General features: G+C 34.9%; 1 protein-coding gene across 1 annotated transcript in view; it reads right to left on the bottom strand.

The window, feature by feature from the left end:
- Positions 1–6,225: 6,225 nt before the first annotated feature.
- Positions 6,226–24,623, bottom strand: part of KIN (Kin17 DNA and RNA binding protein) — a 30,082-nt gene continuing 11,684 nt past the window's right edge. The window contains exons 6-13 of the mRNA XM_079107001.1: positions 22,606–22,654; positions 21,732–21,792; positions 16,592–16,721; positions 14,706–14,756; positions 12,625–12,693; positions 11,768–11,867; positions 10,135–10,235; positions 6,226–6,948 (exon numbers count right to left, since the gene is read on the bottom strand). Coding sequence (XP_078963127.1) covers positions 6,886–6,948; positions 10,135–10,235; positions 11,768–11,867; positions 12,625–12,693; positions 14,706–14,756; positions 16,592–16,721; positions 21,732–21,792; positions 22,606–22,654 — 624 coding nt within the window. The 3' untranslated portion in view covers positions 6,226–6,885. The remainder of the gene's footprint in view (positions 6,949–10,134; positions 10,236–11,767; positions 11,868–12,624; positions 12,694–14,705; positions 14,757–16,591; positions 16,722–21,731; positions 21,793–22,605; positions 22,655–24,623) is intronic.

Raw genomic sequence — 24,623 nt, forward strand, 5'->3', positions numbered from 1 at the left:
TTGCAATGAAGCTTTATGATTCGGTTGCATTTTTCAGATGCTATTAATTGAGTGATGCAAAAAACTGCTTTGGCAAGTCAGGCTGGCTTCTAGACAGAGCCCTAGATTTGGCATTTACTGTGATAATTTCACTATTATTGAATGTCAGGTCCTTGACCTTGCAAATGGAGCACATTTTTACACTGTTAATCACATAGGAAGTTCAATTATGAGGTTATTTGTGAACATGGAAAATGAATAGGGGAGTTGCTTGATCATAGTTGCTTTGTGGAGATTTATATTAAAACCCTGTCACTCTCGGTAGGTACAGTCTTATCAAGGCAGCCAAGATGACCTGATACACTTTGTCAGGATTCCTTCCATAGTATTGGCCCTGAGTGTCCTTTTCAGTTCATGAGGTCTGGATATGTCAGCATTCTAAACTCATTAGGAAATTTATTTTGAAAAATTATCTCACATGATTATGGAGGCTGGTAAGTCCAAAATCTTCAGGGCAAGCCAACAGCACGAAAGACTCAGGGGAGCTGACGTTCCAGTTCAGAGGTGATCAGGCAGGAAGAACCAATGCTGCAGATGAAGTCTGAGGGCAGCCCACCGAGAATCCTCTTTTACTTGAGGGAGGATTAGCTCTTTTGGTCTATGCGCGTCTTTAACTGATTAAATTAAGCCCACAGACACTAGAGGACACTTGGTTTTACTCTAGTCCACTACTTTAAATGCTAATCTCACACAAACATCCAGAATAATGTTTGGCCAACCATCTGGGAACCCATGGCCAAGCCAAGTTGACATAAAATTAATCATCAGAAGGACTTAGTTGATCAACCACTTTCTGTCCACAGCTATCTCCAAGTAGGATCTAATACAACTGGATAGGTTTCTGCTTTCTTAGACAACCACCTGACAGTCTCCTGGTATTGTCTCCAGATCACCTTGGAGTTTCTATTACTCCTGAATTTTTCATATACTTAAAATGGCTTGGGATACTATCTCAGATGGCTAATCACACTGTATTACCATTGCTAAATGAATTCTGAGAATCACAGTACCAAATTCTCTGAAAGCCCCCTCTGACTGTGAATCAAGAATCATACAAATTGAACATAGTGTTATCATTCTTCCTTAGCACTCATTTCTAAATTTCATATTAGACTTTATTTCAAAACAAAGTAAATTATGTCCTTACTAAAGGATAATAAGTTTAGAAGGCAGAATAAATACACAACAAATTTGAAGTGAAATCAGATGCCTTTTTTATGCCTGTATTAGTATTGCAGATTTGGGTGATAAGTGTCGTTCTGCTCTTTCCTTTGTTCATAACTTTCCTTAAAAAAATCAATTCCTAAAGTAGGTATATACTTGAAGGCCATATTGGTGAAATTGTACCTAAACTTTTTTTAAAGGTACATTTATGAAATCATAATAAACCGAAAATTGGTAAAATTCATTTTTCACTTTAGATAAGCAAAACTCCCTTTGGACATATTTGAAAAAGCAACTGAGAATCTTTAGAGTAATTGTAAAATATTAAAGAAATGTGATTATTTCTATAATCAAAAGACAATGGCAGTGCTGAAGAAGTAAATGGGAAAATGGTCAACTATGATACATTTTTAAAAAGTCAATATATCTTTTCCATTTCCAATTTCAAAAACAGTGATCTTAAAATGCTAATATTTAATAAAAACTTCAAAAGTGGGTTCTTATAATTAATTCTGCTACTGGGTAAAAATCTTGACTTTAAAACACGTACCATTAAAGTGTAGTTTGATTCCTAGTATTTTACATGTGCTGTTTTAAAAATGACAAAAATTTAGGGGTGTACATTTACTTGCAGAATTTTGAATAACAAACTAGATTTAAAATCGAATCTATATATGATGTAAATTATCACGTTCATTAATAGCTGGTGTTTTCAAATTCACTGCCTGTAAAAGTAACCTATTAATGACTTCACATGTATTCCTCTTGATACCAGAAATAAGCTCTCCATAATTAACTTTGAACTTTAAGTGAATAGTCAACTTTTTATTTCAAACAAAGGAACCAAATTAATGGGAACAGTTGGAAAGAAACAACTATCCCACTGGCTATCTCCTTATTAGCTACTGAAAGTATTTGCCCATACATAAAAAGAAGGTGACAATGACCTAAGAATGTGTATTCTTTGGAGCACCTCACAATAGTGGATCAGTATGTAGTTTTATGTAGGGAAATGGCATCCAATCTCAGCTGGGTTAATACAAAGCTATTTGTGAGCTATATTAACCATCTTTAGGACTTATGTAGCCTATGTTCAAAGCTTTTCCTAAGTTATGAATCACACAGTCACCATTAAAACAATTAAATAAATATGTCTTACTGCCAGGAAAATGCAAGACTTATGTTCCAGAAAAAAGGAGGGTACTGGTTTAGATCATGCCTTGGTCAAAAGTTTTTTTTTTTTTTTTTTTTTTTTTTAATTAGTTTTAAATTACTGTACTTTTTAATTACTGAAAATTATTATTTTTTTTTAGGATTGGAAACTCAATCCAAAGAAATGACTCTATTAACAGAATTAAAAAGCATTGCAACAAATAAAAACAAAACAAAAACAACACAGTCAAGGTGTAGTAAAAATGAGCTAAAAATGAGTTACTTTTGTGTCTGCTGGTTTACCTGAGTCACTTTACATGCTCTAAGGATCACTTAATACATGAAGCTGCATCTTTTAATCAGCCTTATCCTAATGGAAGGAGATACAAGTGTCTCCAAAGATTCAGTAAAAATCAAAGAAAAAATTCCCTGATTGCCTAGAAACATGCAGATGCTTATATGCTATTAAGAATTTAGGTTTTTTTTCCATATTTTTATTGGTACATTATAGTTGTAATAATGGTGGGGTTTGTTGTTACATATTCATACATGCACACAATAAGTACAATTTGACCAATATCCATTCCCCAAGTACATTTTTATTAGCACTTTTTCACTGGCCAAATTTATTTGGTGACTTTTTCTGCAATATACACATAAGAGAAAGAAAAAGCACAGATACTCCCTTTTCCTACATGATTCAGTTATACAGCTAATATTTCTAGGGTCACTTGAGTCAACCTAATAACTAATTTATGATCAAGGCTGACTTATACTCTAACCCTGTGCTTCCACTTTTCTTTTATCAGTGAATAGTCTCTTAGGCCCAGCAAAGTTATGGCAGATTTTTAACTAAGTACTCCACCTTATAGAGTTTCTTACTATTGGCTTATCACTTCATTTGCGTATCACTGAACACTCTCAATTCCTATACAACATGTATCTTGGGTGGATACCTGCTTCTCATTCTTATACATCTAGCACCTAGTACAGTGGCATACCGACTAGAGGCACTCAGTAAATGTTTTAATTAATGAATATGACTGTTATGTCAGCAAAAAGTGATAGGTGGATGGGCTGGAAGAAAACACCAGAAGACAATGGGGGAAATAAGGCAATGGAATTTAATGGTATTCTAATAAAGAAAATTCTGGCATTTGGTCTTCCAGAGCAACAATGCTAATACTTTTATATAATCTCAGAAACACTGATGAAAAAAATATTTTCCCCCAAAAATGAGAAAATGAAGCCACTGAAGAAAGTATTTACAAAAGACATCTGATAAGGGCTGGTGAGATAGCTCAGCTGGTAGAGTGCCTGCCTCGCAAACACAAGGCCCTGAGTTCGATTCCCAGTACCACCAAAAAAAAAAAAAAAAAGACATCTGATAAAAGACCCTTATAAAAAATTCTTAAAGTATAACAGGAGAATGAATGGTCCAGTTTATAAACGGGCAAAGGACCTAAAAAGATACTTCACCAAAGAAGATAAACAGATGGCAAAATGCAGATGAAAAGATGCTCAACATTACGTCATTGGGGAACAGCAAATCAAAACAATGAGATACCACTACAAATACATTAGAAGAGCTGAAATCCAGAACACGGACAATGCCAAATGCTGGTAAATACAGAAAGCAGGAATTTTCATTTATTCCTGGTGGGAATGCAAAATAGTAAAACCGCTTTGAAAGAGAGTTTGGTAGTCTCTTACAAACCAAACACACTTCTATTTCAAGCAAAGGAAATTAATGGGAACAGTTGGAAACAAACAACTATCCTACTAGCTGCCACCTGATTAGCTTCCGAAAGTATTTGCCTCTTAGCAATATAGAAAAACGAGCTGTATAGGCACAAAAACTTGCACCCAGGATGTTTATAGCAGCTTTTTTCATAACTGACAAAACTTGGGAGAAACCAGGTGTCCCTCAATAGCTGAATGGATAAATTATGGAACATCCAGACAACTGATATTATTATTCAGCCTTAAAAAGAAATGAGGTATCAGGCCATGGAAAGACAGGGAAGAATCTTAAATGTGTATTAAGTGAAAGAAGCCAATCTGAAAAGGCTACAGACTGAGACGCTGACTATATGACATTCTGGAAAAAGCAAAAGTATGGAGACAGTAAAAAAAGCAGGGATTTGAAGGATGGGGAGGAATGAATAGGCAGAGCACAGAGGCTTTCTAGGACAGTGAAAGTATTATGTATGGCACTGTAACAGTGGATACATATTATACATTTGTCAAAATCTATAGACATTGCTTTAAAGTCTATTTTTTTTTTTAAAGGAAGAGAATATCCTCTGATGCTTCATAAAGAAAAGCCAACCTAAGACCTGATTTTGGATGTCTGCTGTTCTACTGCTTAATATAACCACTATTGGCCTAAGAACTTAAAGGAAAAAAAAAACATGTTCTGTAGTTTAGGATCACATTTTTGTGCTTCAGATATTTTTTCATGAATTTAACTTGAAGTATACTACTTTATTTCATTCTGAGATAATATGTCTGACATTTCATATGTATTTCCTTTCTCTTTTTTTAAAATATTTTTTTAGTTGTAGATGGACACAACACCTTTATTTATTCATTTTTATATGGTGCTGAGGATCAAACCCAGTGCTAGACAAGTGCTCTATCACTAAGCTCCAGTTCCATCCCCTCTTTTTAAAATCTTTAATTCTTTGCAATTCTAACATTAATCCTGTAGGGACATATTATTTTTGACAATTTACAAATTAAGATTATTATGATTCATGAACATTAACTTTCCAAGATTATATAGGTAGTGAATAGATTAGCTAACATTCAATCTTACATCTCTCCAGCATGAAGACCCACTTGTTTTTCATAATACCACACTGTCAAATTAGTTTGCAAAGACTTTAACCCAGCCCTGAATACTTTCTGTAAAGGTACTAGTATTTTCCTGTTACTATTTCTTCTATTCTCCCATCTTCTGACAACAGAAGTTCTCAGCTCTCCTCTACTCTCATTCCAAGCAAGATGGACCAGGGGCTGGCATACAACCCTGGTCTGGCCAGTCAGCAGATCCCATCCTTTTCTTTGGAGTGACTTTACCAGGTATGGTCTAAAAATACTATTGCAGGCCTTCAGTATGAATCATTATAGAACATAGTCTTTTTTTTTTTTTTTTTTTTAAATGGTGTTACTGAAAGGTAAGATGCAAACGTGGAGACACTGGGAGTCATGTTGCTCTTTTAAGAATGCCTGAGAGGGGCTGGGGATGTAGCTCAGCTGGTAGAGTGCTTGCCTCACAAGCACAAGGCCCTGGGTTCAATCCCCAGTACTGCAAAAATAAAATGCCTGAGAATGGAGCCAAGGCAGAGATCAGTCCCAATAAGACCGTTCACACTTGGATCCCACTGCACCTGCTCATGCTTAATTACGTGAACCACACATTTCCTGCTTTTGGTGGGGAGGTAGGCATAAACAAGTATGAGGTGGTTTTCCAGTCTTCTACATCCCAAAAGGACATATTGCTCTATTTATTTAAAAATGGGGAGTTCACCATTGCTGGTGTGATGTAGCTGCTTTGTAAAACTGTTCAGTTCCTCGAAAATATTAAACAAGATATAAACTCTAATATAACTATGCAAGTCTACTTTTAGGAATTGAAAACACACATCTACAGAAAGGTTATAGTAGAGTTATTCATAATACCCAAGAAACAGACTTGGGTATTATGCCTATCAACCAATGAATGGATGAACAAATGTGTTCTATTCGCACAGTGGAATATTATTTGGCAATAAGAAGAAATGAAGTACTCCTACATGCTACAACATTTATAAATCTTGAAATCATTTATGATTAAGTGTAAGAAATCAGTCTTAAAAAACCATGTGTTATATTATTCCATTTATTTAAAATGTCTAGACTAGGCAAATCCATAAAGATAGAAAGTAGATTAATGGTTGCCAGGAACTAGGGAGTGATTGGGAAGAGTAAAGATTGTGTACAGGTCTTTTTTTCAGGGTGATAAAAATAGCCTAAAAAATTAGATATGGAAGTGGTTGCACAACTGTGTAAATACAGGAAACCACTCAACTACACATTTTAAATGGTAATTTGTACAATGTGTAAATTACATCACAATAAAGCTGCTATTACATTTGTAGCTTGGCTTTTTAAAATTTATATAGTTCAATTTTACTATTCGACTATGGAAAATATAGAGTATATGAAAGATTTCCTCTAATTATATGATTCTAAATTGTCTGGTATCAAACACTCTCCAATAACATTCTTTAATAAAAATAAAAAAATCAAGGAAATATTACAAGGAAAAGAAAGAAGCAAGGAAAAATTACATAGTTTTGATACTTCAGTAGACATAATTAGATTTTTCTATAAGTTTCACTAAACAACTCTACAGTAATATTTAAATAAATTCATTTGTTTTATATAAAAGAAATACCCTAACACAGTAGAGTCTCATAATGCCTTGGCAAACACCAATTTGATGCTTTAGAATTTTAATGTATTGTTAACAAATTTTCAAACTCAGGCAAGTTTAGAAATGTCTTCATATTGAATTCCTTCAACTCTGCGTCCTTTTAAAGGGCCCTACAAATTAAAATAATTTAGAAAAGGTTAAAAACGCATGACAAAAAAAGACACCACACTTATAGTTACAAATTTATCTTTTTTATACCCCTAGAAAATCATTAAGGTAGCAAATATTTCTATACACCTATGAATTTTAAAAATAATCTACGGCATTCTAATGAAAAACTACCACATTTTCTTCAATCAGTAGACATTGTGACAGAGACTCCCCAGCTGAGCAGATGACTTCTCAGCTTCCTGGATAAGCAGCTGTACTTCCCGATTCCCTTTGAGGGTTGGTGCAGCCATAAATGGGTGTGAACAGAAGTGATGGTCCAGCCATACTAGGTGACCACATGCAATCTGTCATGCTCCTCTGTGGCCTGCCTGACATGACTGCAGAGGCCACTTCTTGAAGATGGAGAGTCATGAGTTGGAAGGACCCTGGCTCCACCAGTTACAACCTAGAAAAGAGCTCTTCCTTGATGAAGAATACCCCTTTTAAACTTCATACATATCCATCACGTTTGTGCCATTATCCATTTTGAGGATTCTTTTTTACTTTTGCAAATATTAAAACCAATACAACTACTCAAGTTCTTTTATCTAGGTTGGTTGTGATGGTTAGGGTTGGTCCACATTACAGAGAATGGGTCCACCTTTAAACATATTTTCTTCCTTCATATCAACAAAAAGGAAAAGGGGAAAACTTCAAAGGCTGATGCAATCTGGGAATACAGGTGCTGAGAACATGGGTTCTTGTCCCAGACTGCCCAAGTTCAACTCCCACCTTAAGCAAGCGACTTAACCTCTGCACTTTAGTTTCTCACTCCTCTCTCTGCCCTGGTACCCTCCAGTGGGTATAACTGTAATGCTATACTATCGAGTTGTTGGAAAACATATATGTTAAATGCTTAGAATAATACTTAGAACTTTATATGGGTATAAGCACAATAATTATCAATACTTATTATTAAATCTCTGGCTAAAATTTGAATGCTTACCCTCTCCCTTGCAAAGTATAACAGGATGATGATAACAATGACAACCAGGATCCTGCACTGAGATCTCTCTCTCTCTTTTTTTTTTAAGGTGGTGGGGATGGTGTACTGGAAATTTGAACCCAGAGGGGCTTAACCACTGGGGCATATACCCAGACCTTTTTAATATTTTATATAGAGACAGGGCCTCATTAGTGTTGCTGAGACTGGCTTTGAACTCACAATCCTTCTACCTCAGCCTCCTGAGCCACTGGAATTATAGGCATGCGCCACTGCACTCAGCATGACTTTAATATTTTTAAGCAAGAACCATAACTTGCCTTAAAAAATACTTTTTGAAGTGTCATTTTTTAAAAATATAATAAGGATTACATTTAAAGGAAATAAGTTCCCAAATGAACCCTGACCCAGACTGAATCTTTAATTACTGCATTTAAAGGTCTATGTTCAATTACACTTGTCTGATAAGAACCACATATCTGGAGAGTAAGAAAGGAACCAGACATTTGGGTTCATTAGACAAATAGCTAAAAAAGTTGAGGCTCTATTTAGGAATACATTAGAAGCTATTAAAAATCTGCTCTCTGAAATAACAAAAATAGCAGAGGAGAAACAACTTGAAAAGTGATTCAAGGAAAACATGGGGACATAAGAGACAAACATTCATATACAAATGCAGACATTTCTGTTGTTTAAAGGTGGGCATGCTGAAAAAAAATGAGAGAGAGAAAGAAACAAAAACTAGGAGGTGAGTTTCCTCTTCTGGAAACACAAGCTGCTTGTAACCACCTGAAAGGCTTTACTGTGGTTTTGCTCCTAGGCCCTATCTCACAACAACCCTGTGAACAACTAACCCACCAAAAAGAAGAGAGAACTGTGGGTTTATGGTGAGTGAGGGAAGAACTTAGCTTTTGATGAAAACCATACCAAGTGTGAACCAAGATATCAGGACAGAAGCTAATATAACCTCGATAGAAATGGGTTGTTGTGTGTTTCCTGAGGATGGAAACATGCAGCAGGTTCTATATTGGATAGGACTATGAAATTAAAAAGTAAAGGACAATCAGTCTATCAAGGAAATGTGGGACTTCCCATCATCTCAAACTGACTGAGTAAGAAAGAAAAACTTGAGCAAGTTTTAAAAAACCCAAATCTGTAAATTTATTCAGATTGATATTCCTCAATGCCAGGTAAGAGTCCCTTTTTTACTTTCACCCCCTCACAGTTATACAGTGAATGTCATGACAGTTTCTACTTTAGTACTGTCAAGGACAGATTTTTTTTTTTTTTTTTGCTTAATGTATTGAAGTGTGAGTTTTCTTAAATAAGGATCTAAGTGTTTTTCCAGAAAGTCTTTCTGAGGTAAATATTTTCTCACAGGTCCATGAACTTAAGGAGCCTATGATCTTCCAAAGAGAACATATAAAATTTGGCAACTAGTTGCAATTTTTTGAAAATAGCCCAAACTTTCATCAGATTCTCCAGAGGGTCTGTCTATTGCCCCTCCTCCAAACTCAAACTTACTGTATTGGAGATGAAATTTCTTTTGTTTAGATAGGGGAGTAGTTTAGAATTTTAAGACACATCTTTTTTTTTTTTTTTTTAAAGATATCTTGGATTTCATCAAAAGACCTGTCAGTGAACTAACAGTTTCAAGTTGACAAATAATTATTTTTATATGTCAGAGTTCTGGAAATAAGTGAGTTGATTTCTGCTACCTTAAATTCCTTAAGAAAGGAGGGAGACATTTTGAAAATTTAGTGATGCCTGTGGCTCCTTCCCCATCAACTATGATTGCACTTTTCTAGGTAATTTTACTATGTTGAATTGAATATTATATTAGATATGTGGAAAAATGTCAGGATATAAAATTGCCCATCTTGTATATAATTTTATAAAATATAAGGCTGGAAAGGAGAAGACTGAAATAGTAATGGGGGATTATCATTGGGATTATGGGCATTTTTTTAGAATTACTTAAACTGTATGTTTCAGGTTTTATAAAAGTGCACATCTTTTGTAATGAGAAAATAAAATGCTTCATCAAGGACAGAGTCACTAGGAAAAGCATACAGATTTCTACATTGGAAGGAAGGCAAACAAAGAACCCATATTCTAAATTAAAACAGAGTCCAATTCAATTAAAAACAAGGTACTTTTTTATAATTTTTTCAAATTTTTGTCTTTGAGTAAACAAACTTACAGTTTCAATGACTATCGTAGCTGAGAAAGTCTTCTCATTGATGGATTCTAGAGTACCTTCATTTCCTCTGTACCCTCCATTTAAAACCAGTATTCTTTTTCCTACAATAGAAAAGAATATAAAAATTAATAAAAAGAAACTGCCTACTTTTTTCTACCTTGTTACAGCAAAATGCATTACAATGAATACAACAGAAAACAAAACACTTCTCTTGGAGGTTCTTAATCACACTAAGAACTATGTATGTATGTATATATATATATATATATATATATATATATGTATATATATTTATATGAACTATGTAGTATTCTGAAGTGTAGTTTATAAATACTTTGATTATTCTAACATTATAAAACCTCTCATTTTTCTCAATTATTTGTTAAAGGGATATGTTTTAATATTAGATCACAAGAAGTATAAGGTACTTGGAGAAAATGTTCAGAGTCCAGAAGTATCAGAAAATTTCCTTTGCCTCTTTTTAAAATTCATAAGATGGTTTGACAGTTTTATAAAAATTTCAACTTGCATCTATCATGGGACAACCATTTGAAGTATTTACCTGAGAGAAAAGAAATTACACATCCACACAAAGACATGTACATGAATGTCACAGTTTTATCTGTAAAAAATTTTAAACCCAAATGTCCATCCACAGGTGTTTGGATAAACTGTGATGTATCTATATCTTGACATACTACTCAGCATTTAAAAAAAAAAATAAGCTATAGGTTCAACATGTATGAATCCAAAATAACTATGTTAAGTGGAAGAAGTGAGACCCAACAAGATCAACAAAACCCAAAATGAATAACCACACAACTAAGACACCAATATGATTTCATTTGCATAACATTCTGTAAAAATATGAACCAATCTTCGATGACAGAAGGCAGGTCTGCAGTTGCTTGAGAAGACAGGAAGCAAGAGTAGAGGGTCGGAGGTGGGGATTAGAAAAGAAAATGAAAGGAAGTGTTCATAATCTTGATTTTAGTGATGGTTTCACAGGAGTACTGTGGTTTCACATGTTAAAACTGCTCAAATCATATTTTTGATAAATGTGCAATTTATTGTTCATCAATTATACATCAATAAAGTCAATGTAATTCTTCCTAATCTATAAGAAAAGTTTTATTTGAGGGGGAAAAATAAAGGATATGATAAGTGGAAGTTCCTAAGATCAACATTATCAATGTATCTGCAATGATATGCCCAAGGAGATTATGAGTCAGAGATAATCTAATCCAATTAATGTTTATAGTTAGATATGAATAAGAACCCAACTGACAAAGACAGATAAGAGAAAAAAAAAAAAAAGTAAAATAGACTTTTACTTGACTATTTCAGGTAGCTAAACAAATGTGTTAATAATATGTGACTGTGTTTTGTTTCAGAAGAAAAAAAAAGTTTTCTAGAAAGGGAAAATTCATCATGCCACAAAATAGCTTTATCAGAGGACTGGTCAAGTATTAAGACAACCAAAATCAAATGGGGATCAGTTATTTTGTCAGTTGATATTTCTGAAAATGAAACACATCTGTAACTACCAAGTAATGCCAAAAAACCAAGGTTTTGAGAATAGAATCACTCATTTTGATGGACTAGGAAGTAAATGGTCTGAAAAAAAGTTTACCTGGTGCTGGGATTACTGTCTCTAAATGAGTCTGGTCAAGTTTCAGCTTGTCTCCAGAATCAATCATCTTTACAACAGCTGTGTATTTGTCAATTACTTCCTGTCATGTAAAATGAACACTTTTATCATAGAAGAATATGTGAACACTAAGTGAAAAGGACAAATATAAATAAAAAGAAATGAAATTCCAATTGAAAGATACGAGTAACTCATTTATAGATTCCATACATGATTTCTTAGTTAATGATTCTCAATAAAGAATTCAATTCAAAGCTTAGCTAGGGTTTTCATTTGGAAGAATAAGAGAGTAGTGATCTTCAAAGAAGACTTTGAGAAATGTAGCAGGAAGGGCAATTTTGCCCTAACTTAGACTAGAAAAAATGCAATTTTCACATGCACAAGGCTGGGTGCTAGAATGAAACTATATTTAGGAAAGGCAGAGAAGGACTGGAATTTCAAAACTCAAGAGCAGCCAGTCTCCTAGGCAATACACAAGGAAAATCCTCGTGAGACCTCTGGGGCATAATTATACCATCCATCATTAACAAAGAGAATATGTTTCACTGATTAATCAGCAAGGCATGCACAACTGAGATTTTTTAAGTAGTAGTGATGAGATTTCTTGCATACTATTTGCTCCAGTAAGAAAACAGACCAAGGTTAAATATAAACTATGGTTGGAAAAGGAGCATTTCTCCAACAGTTATGAATTCAGATTTAATCTTATGGAATAATTGGAACCTTAGACACAATACTTCTGCTACAAGGATTTGATTTTCAAGAAATAACAAAATAACCTCACCAGGTAACCCAGCAAGTTTTTCACAATTTCCACATATATAACTTCATATCCATACCTTAACGATACCCTTTTTCTTGTGATATTTCTCTCCAAGTTTTTTGGTTATAATTTTCACAATGATTTCCTAGAAAATAACAAAATAAAAAGATGAAGGAAAAGACAGAAATTATCTTTTATGTTTTTCTTAGTAAAATGTAACTGCTCTGCTAAAAAAGAAATTAGTGAGTTCTAACCCTTCCCAGCATTGGCTGAACATCTCATTAGTAATCTTTCATTCCTTCTTCCTCCTTTTGTCCAACATGGTTACCAAGAGGAAAAAATACATACAAAAATCACTGAACTCCACAATGAAGGTTTCTTGAGATCTAGGACATTAATCTGTAAATCTCAGTTCTATTAGTTCTTGTCTTTCACGGATAGTTTTTTTCTCTAATCAAGGCAGTGAAAATGAAGATATTATACTATTGGTATTCCCTGATGATAAAAACTCAGATTGTAAGAGTCTTACCAGGAATTGAAAGGAACCGAGCCTTTGAGGTTATGCATGAAACAATGTTCTTTTCTCACTAGGTTGCTTTAAGTACTCTCTCTCTCTTTTTCCTTTTTTTTTTTTTTCTTTCCCCCAGTACTTGGGAACCCAAGGTCTAAGATCTGCTAGGCAAGTACTGAGCTACATCACCTAGCTCAGTACTTTTATTTTGAATCAGGGTCTCTCCAAGTTGCCCAGGCTAGCCTTGAACTTGTGATCCTCCGGTCTCAGTTTCTCAAGTTGCTGGGATTACAGGCAGGCACCACCACATCTGGCTGCTTTGAATTTTTTGATACAAACAGCATTATTCAGATCAGTTATAGCTAAAAGTATCTCTTTTGAGCATCTCATCTCAAACGGAAAAGAAAGAAATTCAAACCCATTTCATATTAATGAATTCTGAGTTTGCTGCGTTATCACTCCTTTTTTTTTTTGTGATTTGAATGAGCTGTCCAAAAGCTGATAATAAAAATTAAATTGCCTGATTGCTATATTCACTGCAGTGATGCTACATTTGCTACTTCAAGTGAATGTAACAAAGAAATGGTCACAGCACTTCAAGCCAAGCTAAGAATTATATTGACAAAAATTTAGTTAGGGCTTTAGGAAGAAAATATTTAATGGTAGAAAGACATGTTTAAGAGAAAACTTAAAGGGTCTTATTCTTAAGCCTCTATTCTGCTAAGACTTTTTAGATGAAGCCAATTAGTGCCAAAATATCTCCAATTTAGCTATAATATTTTAGGCTAAATTCTTAAAGCCCCTCATGGGTTCATATTCTAGTAATTTGAAGATAATTTATTACATCACTGTACTTTTTAACCCCTAGCTTATATTGGATCTGTTCAGAACATTTCTATGAACGATGAAGTTCTGCTGGTTGTAGTTGCATACGCCTGTAATCCCAGTGACCTGGGAGGCTGAGGCAGGAGAATCTCAAGTTCAAAGTTAGCCTTGGCACCTTAGTGAGGCCCTAAGCAACTTATCAAGAGATTGTCTCAAAATGCAAAAAAAAAAAAAAAAAAAGGGGGGGGGGGTGGGGGCAGAGGGCTAGGGATGGAGTTCAGTGATAAAGTCCCCCTAAGTTCAATTCCCAGAACCAAAACCAACAAAACACAAAAAAGAAACAAAACACAGAAGTTAAATAATTTTCATGCCAGTGAGAGAATGACTATGAAGACTTGAATTAGAATTCTGAACTCAACTTTCAAGGACACTTTCTCAAACCAGAAATGATCTAAGTAATACTTTACTTTTCACTTTTTATTATTGATCAAACCTGTTTCTAAAAGAATAACTAAGGTGCTTTGAAAGTTTTAGGAAAATTCTACATCTCAGTTAAGTTCAATAGAGAGCATCAATAAATAATAAGAAACTTTTTAAATACTAAAAATTACTTTAAATTACTATGTTAAAATAATAAGCAATAATCAGTAAGCAATTAAATAGAAACCTTCCTTGAGTTTGTAAAGTTAAAGCCTGCTTTTTTTCCTACAAGTTACTTAAGGGGGTATTTTCATAAGATGTAAATTGAAACCAATACTCCCATATTTACAGTTCTACTAAATGTAAACACAGAACTTAAGATGCTGCAGTTGAATACTTACAGGCTGTAGCCAGTAGTCTGTTCGGGCTGTTCTTTTCTTTTCCTCTTCAATCTACAGAACACACAAGATATTCATAAAATTATCTCTTTAAAATCCTCAATTTATTTAAAAATACCATTCTAGTTAGCAAAATTATCACCATAAAATCCATATTGCCCCAAAGACCAATGATATAATTTGCAAGCTCTGATAAATACAAATACACATTATCTGTAACTAGTTTTAATTTAAAAAACCTTGGATTTGTGATAAAGCAAGTCAAGTGACCCAGAAAATCAGTAACAACCCCTACTTAGTCAATACTATAAGGCTGTCCTCCAGCAAGCACTTCAGTATTCTCTCCCTGTGTCCTTCTGCGACTGTCATGAGCTGGAACAGGTGGTTTGGTCATTGACAAAAGCAACAAATAGAACAAATTTGCACAGCTTGGTTAAGGAGGCAGTCTGACAGCAGAAAGGAGGCTTCTGGCTTAACAACAATAATAAAGCTCATGAATGAAAGAGAAGAAAAGTACCACCAAAAGAGATGTGTTAAGAAAAGAAAAAGTGACCAAAAGAAAAAGGTGACATTTGGCCTTTAAGGCTACATCTTTTTCTTTCTCAACAGCTTAAAGTTAATTATCAACTTTCAAAGGGATCCAAAAATGTAATTCTTTGGTTGATTCTAAACCTCATTTTTAAATCCTTCAACTTTCAGATATGAACAAAGAACATTCTAAATTTAGTATGTATCATATTTAAAATAGATAGATCTGGCTTTCTGTTTTCTTTGAAATTAAACTAAATTCAAAAACTCCCTGCCAATGGCATGTGTGACAGTGTAGTGTTGCCCCTACTTCGCGAGTCTAAAATGCTACCACCATGCTCTTACTCGCTCCAGCCACATGAGCTGAGCTCTGCTGCCCTAGGAAACTTTCACAAATCTTCTCCCCAATCCTCACCCTTATTCCTCCTTGGCACTCAGTCACTCAGTACTTATTTATTGTCTTGCTTCTTTACTGAATGGTTGCTCACTAGAATGAAAGGCCCATGACAAACAAGGACCATGTTTCTATTCCTATTATTCAGACCCGGGATCTTGTACAATGTCCAGCACATAACAGCAACTCCATACTTACTGAATGGTGGAATGACAACATTTCAAGGTATGTTCATTTTATATTTTAAGCTTTTTAGACTGCCCTGAACTGTGTGAGAGCTAGTGGCAGAGAAGACTAAACAGTTATCTCCTCTTCTTTTCCAAATGAGAGATGGGAAGTCTATAGGAAATAATATTCAAGGGAAAAAAGTGAAGCTTCTTATATCTATTTATTATTCTTTTCTCCCATCCTTCTTCTTCTTCTCTTCCAATTATTTTATAAATTAACTGATAAGGTCACGATTAAGAAAGGAAAAAGGAATATTTAGGAATATATTAAGAACCTACTGCAAAATTTCTCTAGATAATCATATTTTCAATCATTCATCATATAAATTTAGGGCCCCATGTTAAATCTAACATGTCAAACATGTCACAGCTTTCTCCTGCTAGTGAGGAGGTGACACGTGGAAGCCAGAAGCAACCGGAGTGTTCAAGCTGGAGGAGGCAGGACGCAGAGGATCCACAGAGGGTCTGGTTTCAGTTACTACTAAAGCTCTTGTAACTGAACTCCACTGGGTTCACGGCATGGAGAGTTTCAAAGACTGCACTTGAGGCAAGAAAATAAACATAGCAGAGGGCTACAACTCTCTTTAGATGAACGGCAACTGGGACTTTTCCCTAACCTCGAATATAAAGTTTTTCTAATTTTATATTATTCTAATAAATGATGACATTATTTAACTTTGGTTTGAATTACATCTTCCTTCTGATTGCTATAGCATCCACAAGTAATTCATAAACTGTACCTCCATGATTTCATCAAGTGCAGATTTCTTCTTCTTCTTTTCTTTAGATTGAGCTGAGCTCTGGGAAGATTCTTTTCGTTTCACTGAAGCTGCACTCCCTAGTGTCTTGAGTGCACTTGGTCCCAAAGAACTGAAGAGAAGAACCAAGTTTGTTAACTATACACCAACAAATGCTTTCTTTGTGCAAAACTAACAATACAGAATAAATGTTACATGGTTAATTTAGAGGAGCTCAGTCAAAACAATGAACGGCCTGTGTGCATCCTGTGCAGGACTGTAGCATCATGAGAACATTTATGCTGTCCTGTCTTTAGCTCTCCCTACTATCTTTTTGCTACTACAATCAGTAGAGCAAAGTGGAGCTAGCACAGGCCTCAATGGTGGGCAGATCAGGGTTTGAGGGTACTTCCCTTATGACCTATAAAAATTCACTAATTTAACGCTTAGATACACATCTGCACATGGGGATAATAATAGAACCCAACTCCTAGTTTTACCGCAAGGATTAAATGAGACATTTTTACACAATTAGCAAGTCTACTGCATTACTGTTAAAGCAAAGTTTTTTAAAGCAAAGATTTTAACATGTCAAATGATTTTTGTTATTTCTGAGTGCCTAGTGTTTATAGTCTACATTTTAAATTTTTTTAGTGCCAATATTCACATGTCAATAGAATACCATTTTAGTCCCCATCCTTGACTTCTTATGTACATGCCAGCCATTCTGACCAATTTGCTATCAACTGGGCCATGATCTGTGCCTCATGTCACTGAAAATTTGCACATGGCTCATTTCCTACCTAAAATAACCTCTTAAAATTCTTCATGGGGGTTGTTGGATCTTCCAGCTTTCTCACCTCCCATAGCGATTCCTGGCACGAATCACAGCCCACCTGTCTTATATATAATCAGTTGTATTATATGACTCCTCTCTTATTCTACACTTTTTTTCTGGTGTAAAGCAGCAGAACTACTTTGTAACTCACATAAAATAGATAGTTAATATTTGCTAACTAAACAAATCTTACCAATCTCATCATTTAATGTATCATAGTTACAAAAAGCTACCATGGAGACAACAAGGAAAAAAGTGGGGGTCAAAGAAAATCAACAGAATTATTACTTTCCTTTATTTATTTAGGCTTTAAAAAAAAATGCTTTTAAAAATAGCATTAGGGGCTAGAATTGTGGCTCAGTGGTAGAGCACTTGTCTAGCATGTGAGAGGAACTGGGTTTGATCCTCAGCACTGCATATAAAGAAATGAATAAAATAAAGGTCCATCAACAACTAAAATAAATAAATAAATAAATAAATAAATTTAAAAACAGATGTAATCCTTAAAAAAAAACAGCATTAAATTTATTAGAAGCCAGAATACTTTAAGGACTCATATTCAGCTTGAAGTCAACTAAAATCCCTACATCTTTTCTAAAGGATTACAGTTTAAGAGCCCCCACTGTCTTTATATAAATTGTTTTCTCTTTACCTAACTGTAAGGCTTACATTTGCCTTTGTAAAACTTCACTTATTAGGTTTGTCTTGTAATTCAATCCAGTGAATATTTTTTGGGGGGTGGGGAGGGGGTGGGGACTGAACTCAGGGGCACTCAACCCTGAGCCACATTCCTAGCCCTATTCTGTATTTTATTTAGAGACAGGATCTCACTGAGTTGCTTAGCCCCTCACTTTTTTGCTGAGACTGGCTTTGAACTTGTGATCCTCCTGCCTCAGCCTCCCAAAGCCATTGGGATTACAGGTGTGCACCACTGCGCCCGGCTGAAGTGAACATATTTTAAAGTAATGATTCCCAGGTCTGTGACAACTGTACATAATGTGCATTAGTTTTGAAAGATTATATCCATATAAAGCGAAATTTCTCAACTTGTTACTTAAACATTCTTTAGACACAAATGTACTCGTTAAGTTATGAATCCACCCAATTCAGGCTTCATCCCAATCATAATCAACCACAATGTCTATAAAATAGGCACTAATAAACCTAGCAAAAAGGAAATTGGGAATAATCAGCTATTTTGGGCTCTGGTGGTAATAACTTTCTCCTTCAACATTCGCCAATCATCTATTTCCTATTGTAATCAATCATAAAAGCTTGTTAGTCTATTGTTTTCTAAAGATTGTTCTCTACTTTTTGAACACATATTTGCTCAGTTTTCTGCCTTCGTATTCCCCTTTCCACAATGCCTTGCAGATAATCAACAGTTAGTCTTTCAAATGCATCTACAAATTATTTCAGTATTTTGATCTTAGTTTCGAAATTATATTTTATTTAAGGTTGTTATGTTTTCTTTTTAAAACTAAACTAAATTTTTAAAAAATTTAAAAAACAGGTAAAAAACTTGGATAGACTTTTTCCCAAGTAAAGACAAGTGTCCAATTAGCATATGAAAAGATGCTAACTAAACATTCAGGAAATATAAATCAAAACTATAATAAAAATACCACTTCATACTCATTAGGGTGGCCAAAACAAAAACAGAAAATAACAAGTGTAAGCAAGGATGGAAGAAATCGCTAGAAGGAATTTAAAAAAAAAAATGTGGTTGTTGTAGGAAAATAAAAGGGCAATGCCTGAAAAGACTAAATGACGCACAATACGGTAATTTCACTTATGTGCATATACATAAAAGAATTGAAAGCACGAACCCAGAACGGGTCTATATACACCAGTGTTTGTAGTAGTAGTATTTATAATAGCCGAAAATCGGAAATAATTCAAATGTTCATCAATGGATGGACAGATAAAATGTGGAATATCCTTATATCGGGATATTAGCCTTAAAAAGGAATGAAATTTTGACCCAAGTTATAATATGGACAAACTCTGAAGACACTATGATAAGTGAAAAAAGCCATATGCAAAAGAAAAAAATTGTATAATTCTACTTATACAAATTACCTAGAGCAGTAAAATTCACACAGAAGAAAAATAGAATGCTGGTACCAGCGGCTGAGGGGAGGAAGATTTGGGAATTGTTTAACAGGCTTAATTTGGGATGATGTGAACGTTCTAGAGATAGATGGTGGTGAGAGTTGTACAAAAGTGTGGATTTATTTAATATGATTGAACTATATACTTAAAAATAGTTAAAATGAGCTGGGTGTGGTGGCTCATGCCTATAATCCCAGTGATGAGGGAGGCTGAGGAAAGAGGATCACAGGTTGGAGGCAAGTCTCAGAAATTTAAGGAGGCCCTAAGCAACTTAGTGAGAACCTGTACCAAGATAAAGGGGAAGGGGGACATAGCTCAGTGGTAAGGCACCCCTGGGTTCAATCTCTACAATCTCTCTCTCTCTCTCTCTCTCTCTCTCTCTCTCTCTCTCTCTCACACACACACACACACACACACACACACACACACACACACACACACATAAAATAAATGACCAATTTTGTGTTATGTGTATATTTTTTTTTCGTTCCAGAGACAAAGGCATGCATTAACACACTCAACTCATTCTAGGTTTCTTATATAACAGATTTAAACCAGTAGAAGAACAAATCTCTACCCATATAAACATAAAGCATAATTTCAGAGAAAAAAATTTACATGTATTCTTCTAATTGTATTATCTGAAACACTATTTACATATTAACATAGATAATTGAAACAATTTACAGAACTTAATCAAATAAAACATTTTTTCCTAATATATTAAGGTTTGGCGTAAGGGTACCCATAGACCCTCAAAGACATTAGGTCCTTATCCCTGGAATCTATAAATGTTGTCTTATTTAGAAAAAAGGATCTTTGCACATCAGATGAAGTTAAACATTTTGGGATGAAGAGATTACCCACCTGAGTGGGTCTAACATGCAATGAGCCTTACTATTTTAAGAGGGAGGCACAGGGAGGCTTAACCCGTAAAGGAGAAAGTGATATGAGGAATAAGAAAAGAGACGAGTGAAGATGTTGGTCTTGAAGACTGGAAGGGTGCAACCACAAGCCAAGGAAGGCTGACAGCCACCAGAAACTAGAAGAGGCAAGGAACAGGTTCTTCTTCAGAGTATCTGGAGGGAGCAGAGCCCTCCAAACACTGAATTTAGCCCAGTGATGCTGATGTTGGAATTCTGACCTCCAACGATGGACACATTTCTGTTGTTTCAAGTCTTCCTGTTTGTTCTAGCAGTCACAGGAAACTAACACAGAGCGATAAATTTCAGGGCCAGCGGACAACCATAACATTCATCAATATCTCAGAATAACAACTAATAAAAGGAAATGGGGAGTGTGAAAGTTGTCAGAATCAAAATGGAGTCACTTGTGTCAGTCTAACAATAAATGAATAAATAAATAAATAAAGCTGGGAGGTCATGAAGGGTTCCAGATAATAATTGTCACAAAAAATTCTGCCAGCTTCATGACCTTGCACAAAGGATGTTGCAACCTTCTATAAAACCTTGGATTGGTGCCACCTTTGCAATTAATCTTTATAATCATGGATTATTGTTTCAATATATTTTATACAATCTGCCTCATTTTTGCCTTTAACAACTTCCCCTTGCCTCAATCTCACTGAATACTCTTACAGTTTGCTATGGCACGTGTACTCCCATTGCCTGCTATTCTTTTCCAAATATCATTATTCCTCAGGAACTTATACTGCCCTGGGTGGTAGGGAGATAGGCTGATAACTTAAGTTTCTATTTTCAGAAAATCACAATACAGCAAGCAAAACAGAAAATGTGCATCCCAGTCTACATTTAAACTGTGGCAAATGGGTAGGGAAATAAACAGTACAGTAAGGCAGAAGGAACCATAACATGGAGAAGGATTCACAGAGAACCACAAATCTATCTATTGAACCATTCTGTCCAAATGAGCATTTCCTAGCCCAGCACAGACACTCAGGAGCTTGAGGCAGGAAGACCACCTGAGCTCAGGCCAGCATGGATAAGACCCCCTCACATTCAAAAATAAACTGAGCCTTTCCTCAAAAGAAAGAATCATCTCATCACAGTGAAGTAAGAAGAGAACTGCTAAAACACAAACATAAAACCCAATAAACCAAAATGAATACTGCAAAGAGAAAAAAAATTATTCTCAATACTTGAAAACAAGGTATCCAACATGACACTTCATGAAACTTCTAAAGTGTTGAGATCTGTAACTGTAGCTCACCCTGATTTGGAAGATGTTGCTCCTCCTGAGCTACATGCTCCTTTATTCAGGTTAAATGTGACTAGAAGAAAAAAAAGCCCAGTTATTTCATATACATATATATTTTTAGTTCAGGAAAATTATAACACAAATTCTCAGATAAGAGTCCACAGGCATTCACATAGGAAATCATGAACATGCTAATAAATGAGGCTAAAATGCTCCTCTCCAGAAAATGTCACACTGACGCTTGTAGAGCTCGGAAGGACCTTACATGCCATGTTGCTGTAGCAATCAGTGCTGGCAGCTTTGACATCCCCAAACCCCCTTTCCTTGCTCATAGTAGTCCAACTTTGTTTGAGTGTTCATATCTCTTGGCCACGGCTCAGGGGAGAGAACACCATCTGCAGCTCTGGGGTAAATTCTGGTGGTGTAAGCCAGTCGGCATAACTCCCTCTTGACTACTTTTAAAGTGGACATGATACAGTTCTGGCCAACAGTATTCAAAAGAAAGTTCACTGGTGGACCTCTAGGAAGTTTCCTTATTCCTAAGGGAACTCCAGAAGAGATGTTTTCTGACATACTGTGGAAAATTCTGGATCTGGATGTGATGAGTGGAATGCTGGCAGCTACCTTGTGTGTCTGTACGGCACGCAGAATCATCACCTCTGGGATTCTTACTATGGCAAGAGATCTTATTGTTCAAGCTTATTTTATTCAATTTTGTTACTTTTGACTGAAGGCATCCTATCCAATTCATAGTATAACCTTTTCATTTTATAGACAAGAACAACACAACCCTGAAAAATCAAATGTCTTGTTCATAGACATGTCACTTTTAGCAAAGTCAGTACAAAAGAATTCATGCTTAACAAAGAAAAAAGTTAAAAACTACCTTTCTCTTCATCATTTTCTCTGCTTAATTCTGTAAAAACAGGGACCTCCTTAAAAGAGAGAGAGAAAAAAATAATTTATAGTGCATTTACTATAAATATTCAATAGGTTTAAATTATGACTTGCTACCTATGGTGCAAGACAACTCAAAGATAAAACTCTAAAGAGATTTCTAATTAACATTCTCTAATTAAGAATTATTCTAAAGGTTAAAAAAGCTCTTCTGCACCAAACTACTGACGTTTACCTACATTTTTATTTCCATTATAATCTACACAGGAAACAAAAGAACTATGAGGGAATAAACTTTTAGAACTTTAGCTAGACTATTACTTGAAAAAGCAAAACCTTGCCATGTGCCTGCCAGTAATCCCAGCAGCTCTGGAGATGAGGCAAGAGGGTCTCAAGTTCAAAGTCAGCCTCAACAAAAAGCAAGGTGCTAAGCAACTCAGTGAGACACTGCCTCTAAATAAAATACAAAATAGGGCTGGAGATGTGGTTGAGTGTCCCTGAATTCAATCCCTGGTACTCCCCCCGCAAAAAAAGCAAAACCTTTATTGTAGAACAGCTTAATGCAAAGATAAAGAGCCTTACATTAAACAAACAAAACTGCGTATTGAATCCACCTTTGTAACCAATCAGTTTTAGAATCTCTTGTCAGTCTCATCATCTTTCCTAAGCCTCAGTTCTTCTATTTTTAAAATACAGAGATAATACACGTACTTAAGAGTTAGTAGAAGCATTAAATAAGATAATATTACATGGTGTGTAAGTGTGCCATAAACATCAGTTATTGTTTTTACTAACAAAAAAAGACATCTTTGAGATCTAGCTAAAATATTCTTTTTCCAGGTAATGCTCACATAAGCTTTCAAATAGTGAGGCAAAAGAACATAATCTTCCTTATAAAAGAATAAATGAGGATCAGTAGAATTTCTCTTACCTTTTTAAGGTAAAATATTATTTGTATCTGAAAAGAACAAATAACTTGAAGGTTTTAGCAGTATTAAACTAAAATGCTAACAAATAATAACATTATTCTATTGGGCTGGGGATACAGCTCAGTTGGCAGAGTGCTTGCCTCACAAGCACAAGACCCTGGGTTCAATACCCAGCACTGAGGGAAAAAAAAAGTAAACTATTTTTCTCACTTTCCTTTGGACAGGAAGATATGATTCTTATTAATTTCCACAATATAAAATTCTATTTTTTTCTACTGCAAACTGAGGTTTAAATTTTAAAAAGATGAGAGAAATTAAAAAATAAAGAAGCTGGGCACAGTGGTGCACACCTATAAAGCCAGTGGCTTGGGAGGCTGAGGCAGGAGAATTGTAAGTTTGAGGTCAGCTTCAGCAATTTAATGAGACCCTGTCTCAAAATAAAAAAATAAAAAAGGGCTAGGGATGTAGCTTAATAGGTTAAGTGCCCCTGGGTTCAATTCTCAGTACCAAAAAAGAAAAAAAAAAAAATGCTGATTCATAACACTGGTCCTTATCAATGTCTTAAGTCATGTTGTCTGTGACCTGCATTACTCTTCTTAGTAAGTGGCTTAAACAAGACATGAGCACTAATGATCAGAGCCACTGTCTTCATAATAGCCTGAAATTTAAAAATGTATCACATGTTCCTCAGCAGAATAAGTGTTATAATCATAGAATATGCTACTAATGCTACATTAAAAAAAAAAGAATAATAATTTAAGGAGATACGTTTAATCTGATTACACAATTATCATCTATTAAAACATCACATAGTACCCATTAATATGTATAATTTTTGTGCTTTTACATATAATTTTTAAAAATTCATTAAAAAGGAGGCTGGGGTTATGGCTCAGTGGTACAGCACTTGCCTAGCATGTGTGAGGCACTGGGTTTGATCCTCAGCACTACATATAAATAAATCAATAAAATAAAGGTCCATCAACATTTAAAAAAATATTTTAAAAATTCATTAAAAGAATGAAGCATTGATAGAAAGAACATGGGTGAAATGCACAACATTATGTTTAAATTTAAA

The sequence above is a fragment of the Sciurus vulgaris genome (assembly GCF_902686455.1).
Source record: "Sciurus vulgaris genome assembly, chromosome: 12".
Lineage (NCBI taxonomy): Eukaryota > Metazoa > Chordata > Mammalia > Rodentia > Sciuridae > Sciurus > Sciurus vulgaris.